This window comes from Trichomycterus rosablanca, chromosome 7 (assembly GCF_030014385.1).
Source record: "Trichomycterus rosablanca isolate fTriRos1 chromosome 7, fTriRos1.hap1, whole genome shotgun sequence".
NCBI lineage: Eukaryota > Metazoa > Chordata > Actinopteri > Siluriformes > Trichomycteridae > Trichomycterus > Trichomycterus rosablanca.
In genome coordinates this window covers 35,322,910-35,340,928 of record NC_085994.1, presented here as the reverse complement: position 1 = coordinate 35,340,928, position 18,019 = coordinate 35,322,910, and the positions used below count along the sequence as shown (strand labels likewise).

Here is an 18,019-nt window from a genome sequence, read left to right as displayed (position 1 = left end):
GCTGAGAAGGGTACGGAGCCGGGAAGCTGAGATTCTATAGGAACATGGCATTTTCCTGAAAACAGGACAGATCGAAGTGAATAGAGGAATTTGATGAGAGAGACAATAGAACTGAGTGGAGCCTGAGAGGAGAGGAGTGCGTACTGGAGTTCCGTAAGCGCGGAGACGCAACTACAGCTGAACAAACAGACAGACAGGACGCGTTAGTGATCGGGTTTAGTGGGGATTAAAAGAGGGTTTAATTAATTGTACAAAGATGGCTGGGTGTTGTATGTCTGCTGAGGAAAAGGAGCGCCAGAGAATCAATCAGGAGATCGACAAGCAGCTGCGCAAAGACAAGAGCAACGCCAAGCGCGAATTCAAACTGCTGCTGCTGGGTAAGTGCGCATCTCCTCCAAAGCAACTTTTACTCCAACAACCAGTTAGTTTACTGAACTTAATGGTTCAAAATTAAGAGAATAGAGAATATAGAGCCTATCTATTTTTAATTCAATAAATATTTGCTTTCTATGGCAAAAGTATAATACAGTGGTACCTTGAAACTTAAAGCCAATTGGTTCTGGGAGTGGTGTTTGAAAGGCGTTGAGTTTCAAGGTACTTTTCCCCAAAAGAGTGTATGGGAAACCTGTTAATGAGTTCATGGTCCCGTGGAACTGCATTTATTTTAGGCTAATGTAAAATAATGTAGTTGTTTTTGACACGTATACACTGAAAATAACACAAATATAATATAAAAAACACTCAAATACATTATAAATAAAAATTTTTTTACTTTTACTTATTTATTGTTTCCTTATGCTTCTTAATTGTGGAGATGCTTGATCTTGGAATACCGTATTCCGTTCAGTAAAGGCGCATTCACATGAGAAGCAGCAAAATAGCTTTTTCGCTGATTGTACTGCAAAGCTTAACGTGACTTATTGTACTAAACGAGCGACTAAAGAATTTTATTAGAGGAGAGAACTTATGAGCAGTAATACTTACATAAAAATAAAAAATCCTGAACATGTTAAGTTTAAGGGAAACGTTGAGTTTATGGGTATAAATTTCTCAACAAAGTGTGTCAAGTTTCAAAGATTTTGAGTTACAAGGTACCACTGTATATTAGTTTGTTACTTGAGATCAACTGATGTAATATCCAGGTTTAATGGGAACATTCACCTGTAGCTACTTCTGTAGAGCAGAATAGGTTGTGTTATTTCAGATCTTGGAGAAAAAAATATATTATGTTTCTCTATCAAAACCATTTGTAAGAAAAAAAAACTGTACCAATAATGTCAATGTGCTTGTATTAAGCTCAACTGCATCTTCACAAAGAAACATACATATTAACTTGTCTGTCAGTTGAAAAGATGTGGGATTTGGGAATTATCTGGCAGAAAATGATCTATATACATTTCAGATGAGCAATAAAACCTCACTAAAATAGCAAAATATACCAGCATAATTAAACAATTGGTTATAATCAGCGTGGTTCAGTTTACATTTAATTTACATGTTAATTATATGTTTTAATTGAGAGTAAAAGTGACCAGGATTCATTTTTAAGTTAGTAAGAATGAATGAAAGACTGAGGTGTGTGTTGGTTGATATTTGGCGCCAAAGCAGAGATTCGAAGCAGATGTATGTTAGCTTTAAAGACTTAAAGAATGTAAAAAGAAATGTTAAACATATTTTGGTGGATTCTGTGGTGCAAATCTGTCACGCCAAGCTAGAATAATTTGTAATTCCAGTAAAATTAAGTTTGTCTGATTGTTGTGACGTCAATTAACATTCAAATAGTACACAAATAATAGCAAAGGACATTGCGTCAAATCATAATGGTGTATGAAAATTGTTTAATCCCAATTTGTTTTAAGCTGTAATATAGCTTTGGTCTTTCGGAAGGATGAAGCTGTGGTACAACACTAATGAAATAGCAGAGAGAAAACATTATATTACATTTTCAGCATTTAGCAGACGCCTTTATCCACAGCGACTGAAGTGACAGTATACAGTCTGAGCAAATGAGGGTTAAGGGCTGTGGTCAAAGTCTTAACAGCAGCAACCTGGCAGTTAGTGGGGCTTGAACCAGCGACCTTCTGATTACTAGTCCAGTACCTAACCACTAGGCTACAACTGCCCTCAATTTACAACATTGTAGTGCTGCTGTGGTCAACCTGAAAAGTGGTCAGCTTTATTTTTTATTATGTATTAATTGGCAATGTCAATGTCATTAGAATCAACACTTGCTCATCAGATTAATATGTATAGTGAAGAAGTAAACCAGAAAAAATGGAACAGAAAAAGTATATTCTCTATAGTGACTATGTGCATTTGTCATGTAGCACTAATAGGGTGGTACGATCTAAAGTGAATCTGGTTTAAGTCCTCACCTCCAGTCTCTGTCTATAAGAAGTCTGGCGTATTTAATCCATGTGTCTGAGTGTGTTTCCTCTGGGTACTTGGGTTTCCATTCTGCCCCCTCAAACATGGAAATGTTTTGAATAGTTTGTCCACTCTTAATTACCCCTAGATATTGTGTGTTGCTCTGTACTAGATTGCATCCTGTGTAGGGTGTATTCTACCTTGTAGGGAGTGTTTCCAACGTCCAGTCTGACATTAATTGTAAGAAGAATGCCTCTATAGTCATTTTCAAATACACTTATGCACAGCAAATAAAATTCTTATGTTATATAAGCATATAAACACTGGGTCAGCGTTTATATGGGAGTTATGAAGTTATTGGTTAAAGGCCTTGCTTAAGAACCAAACAGTGGCTGCTACACTGAACTGCTTCTTTCATTATTAATTTAATGTGAGCTTTCAGGGAGACAATGTAAGAAATTAGTGAATTATTGCGTGATTTTGGAAGCTATTGATCAGTAATAGGGTCACTGGGCCCTGGAGAAAGGTCCTAACCAGGTGAGAATACCAAATACAATAATTTTATTGTTCTGTACACTGTATGTATGTATTTATGTATGTTATTTCCTCTAGCTTTTTATTACATTCAGTAATCACTCAATAACTACTTTTATTTTGAGGCTACTTCTTTTGTAAGAAGGCAGGGCATCTGCCGGATCCTACAGTATGTACAGTATGAGCATTGTGGCTTTTGATTACTGTAGCCTGGTTTGGGGAACTGTAGTTTGTGGCAGTGCAGCGGCCATGACTGCTGTGCTAATGCAAAATTATGCAAAGCAGCACGTCCTGTTGTCACAGAGCTCGAAACCAACTTTCCTCAAGAGCATGCAACGTACAGCCCATGATCTTTAGTTTCTAGCTCTTTTTCTTTCTTTTTTTTTTTTTTTTTATATTTTCTGAATCTTTCTGACTCTGCAGGGAACTACACCCTCTTGTACAGTTACATTAGCATTTAGTCACACCTAGGAATAAATTACACTAGCCTATACACCTACCAGCATGTTTCCAAGTGGTGCGAGGAAACCAGAGTACCCAGAGGAAACCCACATAGACATTATGATCCAATTCTTCCGATTCAGTTCATTTCAACTGAACTTGATTCGACTGAATCAATTTCAGTTTATTTCAGTTTAGTTCAATTTAATTTTTGAATAAGTTTTGAAAGATGGGAATCAAACTTGAGTTGATGGATTTATGCAGTACCAAAACTACCTGATTCATTGCCACGCCTCCCATATTTCATTCAATTCAATTCACATCATTTTGATTCACTTTAGTTCACTTCAGTTCAGCTGAATATACATAATCAACAAAAAACGAACCAGGAACCATAAACCAAGTTTAAAAAAACTATACACAATGATCTGAAATGTTCATTCATTCATCTTCATTTAATTTTGGTCGGGGTCACAGTGGTCTGGTCGTGAATTAGTCTGCTGCAAGGATCGCAAACATACTTACTTATACATAGAGGAAAACATGCCAGTTTCCTGATCACATGAGCATGGGCATACACCCAGGATCACAGCTTCCTGCATGGCATCTCACAGTCTATTATTCTCCTAATTTACCTACTGGCATTTTATTTTTAAGGTGGGTGGACACTTGCCACAAAAGGTCTGCTGAACAGTAAGGGTTCTGGGCACTTGGGCTCAATTTCCATGTTGCTCTTTACTCAAAATGTACATAATGTGACATTTCAGTGTTCAAACCCTCAAGTTCAAAGCTCAGCAGTGCTACTGAACTGGCCAGGCACAAAAGACTGTGTCTAAAGTAGGGACGATAGGATGGATCTTTCCTTGTGGTCACTGCTTACACAAGTGGGAGGTCACATAGAGCATAGCGTCATAGGTGCCGTAGCGTGCCAACTTTACATTTGTGCCCATGGGGTTTTTTGGCCATAAAGTGTAGTGTCTTTTACCATGGTCATCACAAATTGTATCTCTTGTAGAGCACAAAACTTGAATGGAATGAAGCTAAATGTACCAAACCTTATTTTAAACATTATATTATCATAAGAAGTGTTATCGTTTACATATTTAATAAACCCTGCTTTCCTGTGGTACAGTGTAGATTAAGTATGTGGCATTGCTTGATCTTGATGTTTGTTTGATGCTCACAGTGTGGAAGTCTCATCAACGTCCCTATGGATTCATTATCTCACCAACTGACCACATCATCTCCTCTTGAGAGACTTGAACCTTTAGCCTGAAAACAGTACACAATTAATGGAAATAGGAGCAAGAATAAAACAGAGACTTGAATTATAACAAATATTGCTATAAACTGTTTTAAAAGTGTCAGTCTAAGGGCTGCCAGACTAAAATAATGATTGTAATAAATTATATCCAATAAAAGGGATATGTGCTCCCAGGGCACGTTTGGGTGGTGGTGCTCCCAGGGAACATTTGGGTGATGGTGCTCCCAGGGCACATTCGGGTGGTGGTGCTCCCAGGGCACCTTCGGGTGGTGGTGCTCCCAGGGCACATTCGGGCTGGGGTGCTCCCAGGGCACCTTCGGGTGGTGGTGCTCCCACGGCACATTCGGGCTGGGGTGCTCCCAGGGCACCTTCGGGTGGTGGTGCTCCCAGGGCACATTCAGGTGGTGGTGCTCCCACGGCACATTCGGGCTGGGGTGCTTTCAGGGCACATTCGGGTGGTGGTGCTCCCAGGGCACATTCGGGCTGGGGTGCTCTCAGGGCACATTCGGGTGGTGGTGCTCCCAGAGTAATGGATGCTGTTATAGATGGGGTACTAAAAGAGGTCAAGGACAAGTTTATTTCAATGTCCATGGCTTTGGAATCATATTATTTGCATTAGTGGACATTGAATAAGGAACAATATTAGTCCTTCTGTAGATTAATAAAAAAAGACACCATGTAACCTTTTTTTCAAGTAAAAACATTAGTGTTATATAATATATAATATACCTGGGTCTCCACCACTGCCACTATCTCCAAGTACAAATTATTATCAGCCGTTATTCAGAACAGATTCTGAACAAGTGGGTGCTTGGTATGAAGTTTAAGCCTTTTTTTGGACCTGTCACATTTGGCACATTTGGTTCTAGATGACGTCTAACAGGATTCTTCTAGGTAGGGCAAGGTGCCAAAAATGAGTGGATGCTGGCAACATGTCATTGTTTTGAATCCAGTACAGTGATGACATTTTAGACTTTTCCTTACAATCCTCTTTATTTACTGTAGAAGTAAAGTTTGTCTTATTGCGACTGCGGTGGCGAAGTGGTGAAGTGTTGTACTGTTCTGTACTAACCAGATGGTTGAGGGCTTCAACAGCACCACCACCAATCTGCCACTGTTGGGCCTTTGATGAAGATTTAACAGATTTCCAATCAAATGTTGGTTTTGTGTCTGCCAAATGCATACGTGTAAATATCTAGTAAACACTATACAAGACAAATTAAATGTTTTGTTATGAGTTGATGTAATTGGTCTTAAATTTTGTGTTGAGATCATGCGTCAACATGTGGACCCTATGTATGCAAATTTTTAGGCAAACTCTTGGGTGGGTCACTTTCCAGCATGGAACTCAAGTCATTGCACAACTCTGTAAGTCTGGTTTCTCCTGAGGTTTTTGCTTGTTTTGTATCTGTGTTTTTTGGTGCTTTACTTGCGTCTCTAGGCTTTAGAACTAATAGTAAGTAATTCAACCTAACATAAACAATTACAATGCAGATGTAAAGAAGTCTACACTAAAAGCACAAAAGATAAAAGAGTGGCTTATTTATTCAGGTTTGGGCAAATAGCAGTGACTACAAATTTATTTTCCTAAGGTAAATCTGCCCCAGTCATGCTGTTGGGAGCGTTTGTCTGGTTCTAGATTATCCTGCCTAATTAAGTAACTTTGTAAACTCTGGTCTGGTTTTAACATTGCTTGTCTATTAAACTGCATTTGGTGATTTGTCATCTCAACCCCAGTGGCAACATACCAAAATCTACAGCATACAAAAATAGAAAAACAGTTTCTGTACCGTTTACATTACACAATTTATTTAGTATACAGTATTTTATCAAATAGCATATCATTTGTATCAATTTTAAGTGGCATTTGTGAACGGGAACTCTGTATTGTAGTTCTTTACAAAGATTTCACAAAATAATCCCTTGCCCATGTGGTTATATCAGCTATTTTTGAGTGGCGGTTCTTGATGCAGTGTCATCTGAGGAATCAGGGATCACGGGTATTCAACTTAGGATTGCACCCTTGGCCTTTATACACTGAAATTCCTCCAGAACATTTCAGTAATTTCTCAAAGACTCATCATCACCATAATTACATCACCAGTTTGAAATTGCCCCTGTCCCAAGGAATGGAGGTATATTAACAAACGAAAATGAAGTTGACCAAACAAAACATAAAATATCTTGGGTTCCACTGTCAGTAAATGTAAGAAACTCTGCAGGTTTACCGTCTCAACTTTTTCTGATTTTGGGTTGTACCTGACAGTCACATGACCTAAAATCAATCAGTTCCATTAGTTTTATTTGTTCTTTATGTCTAAACTATTAAAAAATAATAATAAAAAAAAAGCTTTAAAGTACTTCTAATGTAACTATGCTAAATCTGAAAGTGCTTTGCAAGGTCTTAAGCTTCGAGACGAACTCAAAATTCAAATCTGGTGATTTTCATTTGTTCTGAGTCATGGCGTCATCATGGTCAATGTTAATTCATGCAAAGACGGCGAGTGCCAGGACGAAGGCCACCGAAGAGATTTCAATTTCAAATGACACCTGTTTGTATTGCTGAGAGAGACGAAATTGAGTTTTAACTGTGAGGTTAACATCATGTCAACTATCATACAGTAAATTATTTGTTCTATAACAAATCCTGATAGAAAATGAGGGTCCTTAAACAACACATTTTATGTAGAAACATTAAGGTCATAACTTGGCCTTTACTATAAACTTCAAGATAAGTGAGATTTATATTTTACAAGATAGTGAAAATTAAACTTTTGTTTGGATAACTGGTTTATTAACCAGGGGGGCATTTATTTTTTCACAAGTGTAACATGTTATATGGATAACCTTGTTTCCTAAATATCATTTTACTAGAGCTTTGTGTTTTTTAAGTTCCCAAAATGAAGTTTCTTTGTGTAATATCATTTTGTATCAAACCTGTTTAGAACAACAAATACACAGTAACAGGCAATCGGAAATGACTTCTTAATGCCACTGTACACACACACACACACACACACACACACACACACACACATACCTGTCCAACCATGCAATTTGATTACCAAATTGTGACAGCTGCCAGGCCACATTGAAAGAATTTTGGAGAAGCTTTGTTTTAATCTCTAAAATAAATAGTAGAATTTGTTTTTGAAATTCCTTTTTGACTAAATAAATGATTTTTAAATTTGAGATATATATGTTTTATATGGGGTTTGAATCGTATTTGAATGAAATTGAAATTGGACTGGGCTGGAGGGAGGGGGATTTTTATGTAAATACTTGTGGTGGTTGAACAGTTGAGTTCAGTGTACTGTGTTCTATAAGGAGCTTTTATAGTCAGTGATAGTCAGTGAAGTGTGAATATGTCATGTTTTCTCCAGAATTTATTACAAATCATATAATCAGCAGAACGATTTGAGTGACATTGAAATAATTAGAAATGTTTCAGAGGTTTTTAGTAGTTAATGTGGCTGTACTTATAATAGGTGAACAATGATTGCTAATGTATGAACTTAAACTTCTGATGAGCAGATCAGTTGTGTGAACATGTGCTTCAGTAGAAAGGAGGTTATACAAAGGAACTGACATGACCAATTTCACAAATGTGCTTAGCTGCTTTTCAATAGTGCCAAATTCTAAGAAATTCAAAAATGTATGTACATTTTACTCAAACTGGCATTTATCAACTACTTTATTCTGTTCATGGCCAATCTGGGTCTGGATCCATCCCATATGTAAAGAGGTGTGCAAATGAGCCCAATCAGTAGACACTTGGTGAGAGTAGAATTAATTGAGATTGAGGTTTCAGTCCTCTTAGACTATATATGTTTCTTGGCCAATAAGTTTGAATGTAAAGGATATCAGGTTTAAATGAAGTTTTACAGTGTTTAAAAGTATGAAATCAATACAGAATTTAAAATTGGACCTCTTTATTTGTCAAAATTGTACAGTTTAAAAATGATTGTTGTTATTAACTGAACAGTTGTAGCCTAGTGGTTAAGGTTCTGGACTGGTAATCAAAAGGTTGCTGGTTCAAGCCCCATCTTGCCAGGTTGCCACTGTTGGGCCCTTAATCAAGGCCCTTAACCCTCAATTGCTTAAACAATATTAGCGTCTGCTAAATGTCGAAAATGTAAATGTACCTAGGGAAAATTGCAGTGTTGCTGGGTTTAAAATATTATAACATTTGTACATTGTAATCATTGTCTATAGGCTTGAAGTGATTGATTTCCAGTTAAAGCTCTCTATCCAACATTCACACAACAGCTAAATGAATTTTTCTTCTGTTATTATCGTTACATGTTACCGTTAATAATTCTGCAGTGTTAAAAGCACTAACTTAGCAGAATAGAACATTATGTTCTTTTTAAAGTCCATTTTTTACTAACGCAGTAAAGTTAGTAAAGAGTTAAGAGTACAAGCAAAATCTGGCCACTTTCCAATTTCCACCCAATTTGAAATTCAAATACAAGCTAGAAGTTGGAACGTAAAGACCTACATGACTGATTTCACATAAAACTTGTTTTAGAAAATCTGTATTCTAACAAATCTAAAATCTAAATATTCTTTACACAAGTATTATACAACTTTTATTATACAGGGTGAGTCAAAATGATGTTAACACTAATGGATCTAATCCCCCGAAATGTGTGCCCGGGCTGGTACTGTTGCTCGCTGGTTTTTGTGTGTTGAACATGATGGCGAACAGGTTGAGACTGTCCTGTAAATCATCTTATACATATGAAGTATGTTTTGTGAATAAATGGTTTCAGCCATTCAAGTGTTAACATCATTTTGACTCACCCTGTGTGTATTTAATTTTTTTTTTATTTACTTAATTATAGTAAATCTATATCTTCACATTTAAAGCTATTTACTACTAAATTTTACCTATACATTTTTATGTGTAAAAGTTAATATAATATATATGAGTAATATAGATGACATAAAACATGTCTTCTTAGTAAATGGTCCATGTCGGTCAAGGGAACAAGTTCAACACCAAAATGACGTTCTCTGCATAATAACAAACCAGCATTTTAAACTGTTCCAAAAAAGGAATTTTCTTTGTAGTTTGATGTCACTGGTCCTTAAATTCGTGTGAAGTCCTGTGAAATTGTGAACTCTATATGTAGGCAAATATTTTAGGCAAAATTCGGGCAGGTCAGATGATTTCCAGCACAGACAAGAAACCTAAATGTAGTATAGAAGACGCTTTTCAAATCTGGAACAGGATTAAATATTTGTATGTCTACAATATTCAAAAGTAATTCTAATAGCTAAAGTGTATTTTTGAAAGTGTTCTAGCGGTCTAGTTCCTCAAATAAAGCTGTAATTAACCTTCCTAAAGAGGATGACAATGGTTGTCTCTAGTCATTATGGTAAAAACAGTAGCATTGTGGGGTCACCAGTTTCTCAAATCTACATATAGACACAACCTCTAATAGAAATATATACCAGAAGAACATTTTGTAATAAAGGCTGTGGTTTTTTAATGAACCCTGGGATCACTGACTTTATAAAGTACCAGGAGATTTTAAATAAAGGCAAAAACTGATTATAAAACCTTTTCATGGTTGGATCTTTCAGCCAGACAGTGATCCAAAGTCCACAAGAGGATGTCTGGAAAGATTCTGGATTCCTTTCTCTCATCAAGCATTCAGGAGTGCACACTTAGTGCTGATATGTTGGCAAGAGAAGGTTGCAGAAACAATCCTGACACAAGACTTTGTTGACAGTGATTAGAAAAGTGTTTCTGGGAATAAATTGACTAACAATAAGTGGCTAGGTGGTTGGTTAACTTTAAAGTCTTCCTAGGGTGGCCAAACTCTAGCTTATATGAAATCAGCTAATTTATAACTGCTTGAGGCACAGCATAAAGAAAGGTCAGTGACTGAAATGTGCTGCATTCCAAACCTCATCCTTTTGTACTGAATATTATGTCTAATGGTAAATTCTCAATAGTGTAGTTAGAGTGTACATAGCATATAGGATGCGATTTGGGACATAGCCAGGAAATCACTTACATCACTGGGGAACCACTTTAGCTTAAACACATGATGTTATTACAGGGAGAACATAACAAAAGTTAGTTGTTAGGAAATGATCAAAATCATGTCAGTTTTATAAAGACTTTTCAGTTTTTGTATGGATTGTTATGCTACCCATGTGATTTGTAATGAAAAACACTAAAACTAATGATAATAATAATGAAAAAATCTAACTTTTAGCCCCAGCTGTGATGTTCAGGACAGGCCAGCTACACTGTCTAAATGTTCTTAGATTAAACAGAAATGATTCATTAATACTTATATAATTAATGCATATTTATTTAAATAAAATTAAAACATTCTTTTTAGAGCTGTAAATAATAAACTCTATCTAATACGCTTTTTGTTTGTGATATAATAGAAATATAAAGCATAAATGCAGATTGGTCAGTCTTCCCCAAACTGTTCTTCTATCTAAAAAATGTTTAATGATTGCAGCAGCAGCAGGCGCTGTAGCAGCAGCACAGTTGTGCTTTAACGTCTGCAGTGAGAGACGATGTGTTTACATCCAGGACAGAAATTAATGTCCTGACAGGTCTGCTTTTTAAACAAGACATTAACAAGGCATGTTCCTCTCTCTGCCTCCTTTAGTGCTGCTTTCTAGCTTCATACTTGGCCTGACTTTCTATCCTGAACATTTTTCTTTATACAGTTTCTAAGGTTGTTCATTAATCATACTGAAGTAATCGATCAATAGGATTGATAGGTACGCTCATATCAGTCGCATTGTTACTCTTTATTTTACACATTGTGTATTGGTGTTACTTCTTATCCACTTTGCTGGAGATGGTAGAATGTGTGAGGCTATCTCTGGATGTTTTTGGGATGTAAGGGAAACCGGAGTACCCATTGGAAACCCAAGAAGGCAGGTCCATATGAACCATGTTGCTCTGACACAACCGCTACTCAGTCAGCGGAATTGAAACCAAACTAAAAGATCCAACAATGAGATTTGCAATGACATTTGTCTCAGACATTGATTTAAATACATTTGGATTGATATGCAGAAAAACATCAACAAATAAATTGGTATGATGAAAACATGAAGCATGAAGGGTAGATTTAGTTGATTATTATTAGTATTAATGGTAGTAGTAGTACGTAAATTAATATCATTATCGTTAATTCATTTATTCTTTATTCTGGTTGGTGTGTCCATGGGTCTCACAACACCCAGAGACACTAAATGCATGGTGGGGATACAGCGTGGACAGGATTCCTATATACAACAGCAAACATTTATTCACTTACTTACTCACTAATTTACTAACCTAGTTACTCACTTACACCGAATTTAGAGCAGCCAATTCATTTTGTGTGTTCTTGGGATGTGATGTAAAAGTTTGGATCATTTACATTTTTCCAAAAAGAGAACTCCAGCGTGTAGCATCCTAGAAGGCATCAAAACAGCCATGAATGTAAATACAGAAATAATTCCACACTGTGAGGGCACTTCATTTAACACAGTTATCCTCACCACGTCTCTGAGCCAGCCAAACCACATAAGACATTTAGTTTGTTTATCTCTCTGGGAAAATATATACACAAGAGAACCAGAGGAGATCCGAGCAGCTACATCCACCTTTAATGGAATGCAAGCTCGCAAATCTATCATAATGATACCAGCTACTGCTCACTACTGTGTCAGTTGGTTAATGCAGTTGGGTAACTGGACATCACTAGATTGGTAATAAAACCCAGCAGACATTGATTAATGTATCACTGTGTTTCTCTGACTTTTCCTCAGGTACTGGTGAGAGTGGGAAGAGTACCTTCATCAAACAGATGCGCATCATCCATGGTGCTGGTTACACTGAGGAGGACAAAAAAACCTTCACCAAGCTGGTGTTCCAGAACATCATCACCGCCATCCAGGCCATGGTCAGAGCTATGGAGGCACTGTCGATAACGCTGGGCGACGCAGCGAACGAGGTTAAACACCCACTTTTACCCAAAGAACCTGCAGAATCCTCAGCAAGCTAATTACACAGAAGAGGATGAATGTTCTAGTGAATAGCTGAATTTCTCACTAAAATAAATACAGAATTACATAGGCACAGAAAAAACATACAGGTTTCAATCAAGTTTAAATATCTGTAAGCCACTAATAAAACAACAATACATAATAAAACATAGTAATAATAACAATAATAATAATACTATAATATTATAATAATATAATAATGACAGAAAGTAATAAAAATAATGACATTAATAAAAAAACAATAATAACAACAAAATAATATAATAACTAACAACATGAAAACAATAGTACTAATATTAACAATAACAGTAATATAATATTATAATATAATAATAATAACAACAACAAAATAATATAATAACAACATAAACAGTATATAAACACTTAAAAACTATATTATAATAATATAATAATATAATAATAATAGTAATTACAACAACATTAATAAACATAATAATAATAATAACAATAATAATAATAATACTATAATATTATAATAATATAATAATAATAACAGAAAGTAATAAAAATAATGACTAATAAAAACAACAACAATAATAACAACAAAATAATATAATAAATATAACAACATAAAACAACAACAACAACAATAATAATAATATAAAAAGAGTAACAATTTTAATGAGGGGTTAAACTAACCATGAACTTTTTTCTTTTTCTTAAAGATGCTTTTATAGAGGCCTAAATTTTGTACAGAATTCTTATGTTGAAATTGATATCTACCCTAATAAAATGGTTTAGAAAAGCACACACTTTTGTTTATGCTTGGTTCTCCTGAGAGCTGGCTGATAAATGATTGCTGTGTTTACAGACTTACACCAGTTTGCTGCTGGAGGTGGACGTGGATAAGATGATGGAGTTGGAGGAGAGCTATGTGGATGCCATCCGCCATCTATGGAAGGACACAGGCATTCAGGAATGTTACAACCGCCGCAGGGAATATCAGCTCTCTGACTCCGCCAAATAGTCAGTCACAAAATATCATACGTGCACTTATTAATGCATCACGTACACGATACAGCCAAACGTATGAGGAAACCTGACAGTTAGTATTTAGGATAAAGCTTTTCAAAATCTTGATCTATGATATTGAGTTGCTCTTCCACCCTGCAGCTATAAAAGTGTGGGAATTTGTGCTCATCACAATGAGCATTTATAACTGCTGGAACTGATATTGAATTAGAACAACTGGCTCATTCCACAGGGGCACAATCATGCTGGAACATGATATATAAGAATGATATAAGTAGCACAATAGTATATAATTGTACTACTAATTGTATCCTAACTTTTAAGGTAATGAACTAGTAATCAAAAAGTCACTGGTTCAAGCCCTACAGCTGCCAGGTTGCTGCTGTTGGGCCCTTGAGCAAGGCCCTTAACTCTCAACTGCTCAGACTGTATACTGTCATAGTACTGTAAGTTGCTTTGAATAAAGGTGTCTGCTAGGATTGTGCCCCTGTGGACATTGCAAGGTCTATAAAGACATAAAGAAATCTCCATTGGCATGTACAGAGCCCTGACATCATCCAAACTGGAACAGAAATCAAGACTTTATTGACCAACATTAGCACCCTGCCATACTCTTTTGACTGAATGGGCACAAATTCCCATAGACAAGCTTTCTCAGAAGAGTGGCTAAAGTGACTGATGGCTTATTATTAAAGCTGAAAAGATCACATAGAGGTCACTTTATTTTAATACTATTTGTTTTTTAAATGAGTTATCCAACAAGCTCATAGTCAGGTGTCCAGATACTTTTGGCTGTATTATGTATGTAAATTTGTCACTTACTAATATGTGTAATTTAAATAATACATGCTTTGACTTCAAAAAAGTGCTCAACAATGTCTTATCTAATATCTATTTTCTTAAACATGTTCAAAAAAGTTGGGACAGGAGCATGTTTTCCACAATTACATCAACTTTCCTTTCAACAACACTTAATAATAAATCAAAGACTGAAGACAGTGAAAACAGTCCAAACTTTTATATATCTGAGTTTTTCTGAATTGTTTTGATTGTTTGTTTGTTTTAGTTACCTGAATGATCTGGACCGCATTGCAGACACGGGCTATGTGCCCACTGAGCAGGACATCCTGAGGGTACGAGTGCCCACCACCGGTATCATTGAGTACCCATTTGACCTGGAAAACGTCATCTTCAGGTAAGCTCTGCTTGACTGACTTGGCTTCAGCTTGGTTATTTCAACAAAGCTTCATTAAGCAACATTTATTAATGTTAAGTAGAAAACTAGAAATTGAATAGAAGAAGCCAAGTTAGGCTAGGCTAGATGAAATACGTCCATTATTAATCATCCTCACTTTTTGAATATTCTCAATTTCCCTTTGCTGTGCTGCCTCTACCTGTCAAATGATGCCCTCTGAGCACAGCCGAACACACACCTCATCCTATAAGTTGAGACACAGAGTGTCTCAGGATGTGTGAAATATCCTGATGCCACCAGTGCTGGCGCCTCAACAAAACAGTAGGAGTCACTGTTTCACCAGCAAGGATTTGAATCCTCATCTGGCCTCCCCTCCCTCAGCCAACTGTATCTGTTAAGCACCCAGCCAGGCCAGTGACCGATAGCCAGTGGTGGCATGAGTATCAGACAGTTGCACCATTCCCAGAGACAGGATTAAGATAATTTAGTACAGTTTTAACATTAGCTTTTTTTAAACTTGATATCTTTAGGATGGTGGACGTCGGAGGACAGAGGTCTGAACGCAGAAAGTGGATCCACTGTTTCGAGAACGTCACCTCTATCATCTTCCTGGTGGCGCTGAGCGAGTACGATCAAGTCCTGGTTGAATGTGACAATGAGGTCAGTATCTTTATTTCATTCATCATACAGTATGTCCAACTCAAGTGTTCCTCTAAAATCCAAACATTCCAACAAACACAAACAAGAGGCTTACACTGAAATGTGGCTCTCTGTGTATTTAATTGTAAGGGAAGTATTTTGATTACATTTTTGCAATTACACACAATACGGCCAAAGTATGTGGACATCTGATTATGACACGCTATTGCTAAAACCAGGGCTGTTCATATGGAGTGTGGTGAGCAGAGGGCTTGTCGGTATAATAAGGCAGGGGGTGCTTCCACTGCGTGCGTCATCGGCCGTGGGAACATGGTATCCCATTATGCCGTGCGGCCACAGCCGAAACGTTGATAATGGTTAAAAACAGGTTAATAGTTGAAATGTTGTGAAAGTGTTCATGCTTATTGAGATGTTTTCAAAATGATGCCAATGTGGCATCAGTGAGAAAGAAGGAAACATTTCTGCTCTATAAAATGTAGGAGGCAGCACTCTTTATTAAGTTGCTTCTTAGCCAGTTACAAAAGCATGAAGAATAGGCTAGATCTGACATACAGACCGCTCCCACTATGCTTTAACAAATCAATAGAACAGAAACAAAAACACGAACAAAATGTGCTTTGCGCTACATCACTTTGAACACATCACAATAAGCATGAATACTTTTACAATATTTCAACTATTAGCCTGTTTTTAACCATTATCAATGTTTCGGCCGTTGCCACACGGCATCATGGGATACCATGCTCCCACTGCCAACGATGCAGGGGAAACGAGCCTATCGGTCGCCACAGAAGTTTTGAAGTGTTTCAATTCATCCCAAAAATTTTTAGTGGGGTTAAAGTCAGGGTTCCTCCATGGCTAACCCATCAAAGCATACATTTATGAACCTTGCTTTGTGGACAAGGGTACAGTCATGGTGAAACAGGAAAAAGCCTAGGTCAAAAATTTTTTTTTTTTACGTTTTAACACCAAAAACACCTCTTCCATGCAAAAACCTCTGAAACACCAAAACTTAATCATTTGAGGAGGTGTCTACATACTTTTGGCCAAAAAAAAATCATCATTGCTGCATTCATTTGTTCTCAGAATCGTATGGATGAGAGTAAAGCTCTGTTCAAGACCATCATCACATACCCATGGTTCCAACAATCGTCCATCATCCTGTTCTTGAACAAGACAGATGTCCTGAAGGAGAAGATCACCTACTCCCATCTTGGCAACTACTTTCCTGAGTATACAGGTAATAACATTATAACTTTACAAACGTTAAACCACAGTCAGCTTCATGTTGAAATTGGCAACAATTGGCAACTAGGTGGTTTTGGTTCGAACCAGGTGATCCTGCAGGTCAAGTACAGATAAAAATACCCCAAATCGATAGTAACTAGAGAATTTCACTTAAGGAAACATGGTCAGCCCTAGGTACATTTGTTCCAAATATGATTTAATCGTTTGTTTCTATATTCATTTAGGACCTCAGGGTGACCCGAAGCCAGCGCAGGAGTTTATCCTGAAGATGTACCTGGACCAGAACGAAGACAAAGAGAAGACCCTCTACTCTCACTTCACGTGCGCTACAGACACGGAGAACATCCGTTTAATTTTTGCTGCTGTGAAGGACACCATCGTAAAGGGCAACCTGAAAGATTTCAATCTAGTCTAAACCAGGTCTGAAAAAAAAAGTACTGAGTCTTTACCTCTTCCTGTCCTGCAGAAATATCTCAACCTTTTTTTTCTTGTTTTCTTCCTGGCTGGGAAAAAAATCTACAGAAGTGTCTAGGGAAAGGACTTGGGGGTGACTTGGGGGTTGATCGTTTTGTAGACTTCACAGATGCCTTGTTATGAAGAAACGTTCACTTTGGATCCTTTACTGAGGCTGTAACAGACTAGACCAGGGGTTCTCAATCTTTATATGGGCTCAAAATATTTGCTACTTGTAAGCCCATGGGTTCTTATTCCAGGGCATTACTGTAAAGATGGCTTAGAACGTTAATCATTTCCTATCAATTCAATCAATCTGCTTAGCGCTTCAATATTAACGGTTTATTAACTGTGGGTTTCATGTCCCACATGAGGTCCCGACCCCAGGGTTGAGAACCACTGCATTTCATAAACAAGGGCAAAAAAGATGTAGCCGCTGCTGCTAATGATTTCTCTGAATGTAGTGGAGTAAAGAAAGTGTCTTTTGTTCAGTAAGATTGTACATGTTATGAATATTAGATTAGAAAAAAACGGAATCCATGCAGTTACAGGTAACAGGAAATCAATTCTACATGTTTACACTTCTATCTATGCATGGACAAGATTTTGGGAAGGAAATGCTGACACTGTGCCTTATCTAAACTGCAGTTGAATTATGTGAGTTCTAAAAAATGTTTGTAGAATTTTATGCTATATATATATATATATATATATATATATTTCTTTACGTATAATAAAGAATTCTGTATATTGTAACTTATCTGTTTTAGGAAATAAACCATTTTTAACTGACCGAACACTGATACATTTTGTAGACTTGATAGATT

General features: G+C 36.8%; 1 protein-coding gene across 1 annotated transcript; it reads left to right on the top strand.

The window, feature by feature from the left end:
- The first annotated feature begins 256 nt into the window (after positions 1-256).
- gna14a (guanine nucleotide binding protein (G protein), alpha 14a) lies at positions 257-17,154 on the top strand. The gene is made up of 7 exons (XM_062998636.1): positions 257-377; positions 12,407-12,591; positions 13,476-13,630; positions 14,703-14,831; positions 15,362-15,491; positions 16,578-16,731; positions 16,964-17,154. The coding sequence occupies exons 1-7, from the start codon at positions 257-259 to the stop codon at positions 17,152-17,154; spliced, it is 1,065 nt and encodes a 354-aa protein (XP_062854706.1).
- The last annotated feature ends 865 nt before the right edge of the window (positions 17,155-18,019 follow it).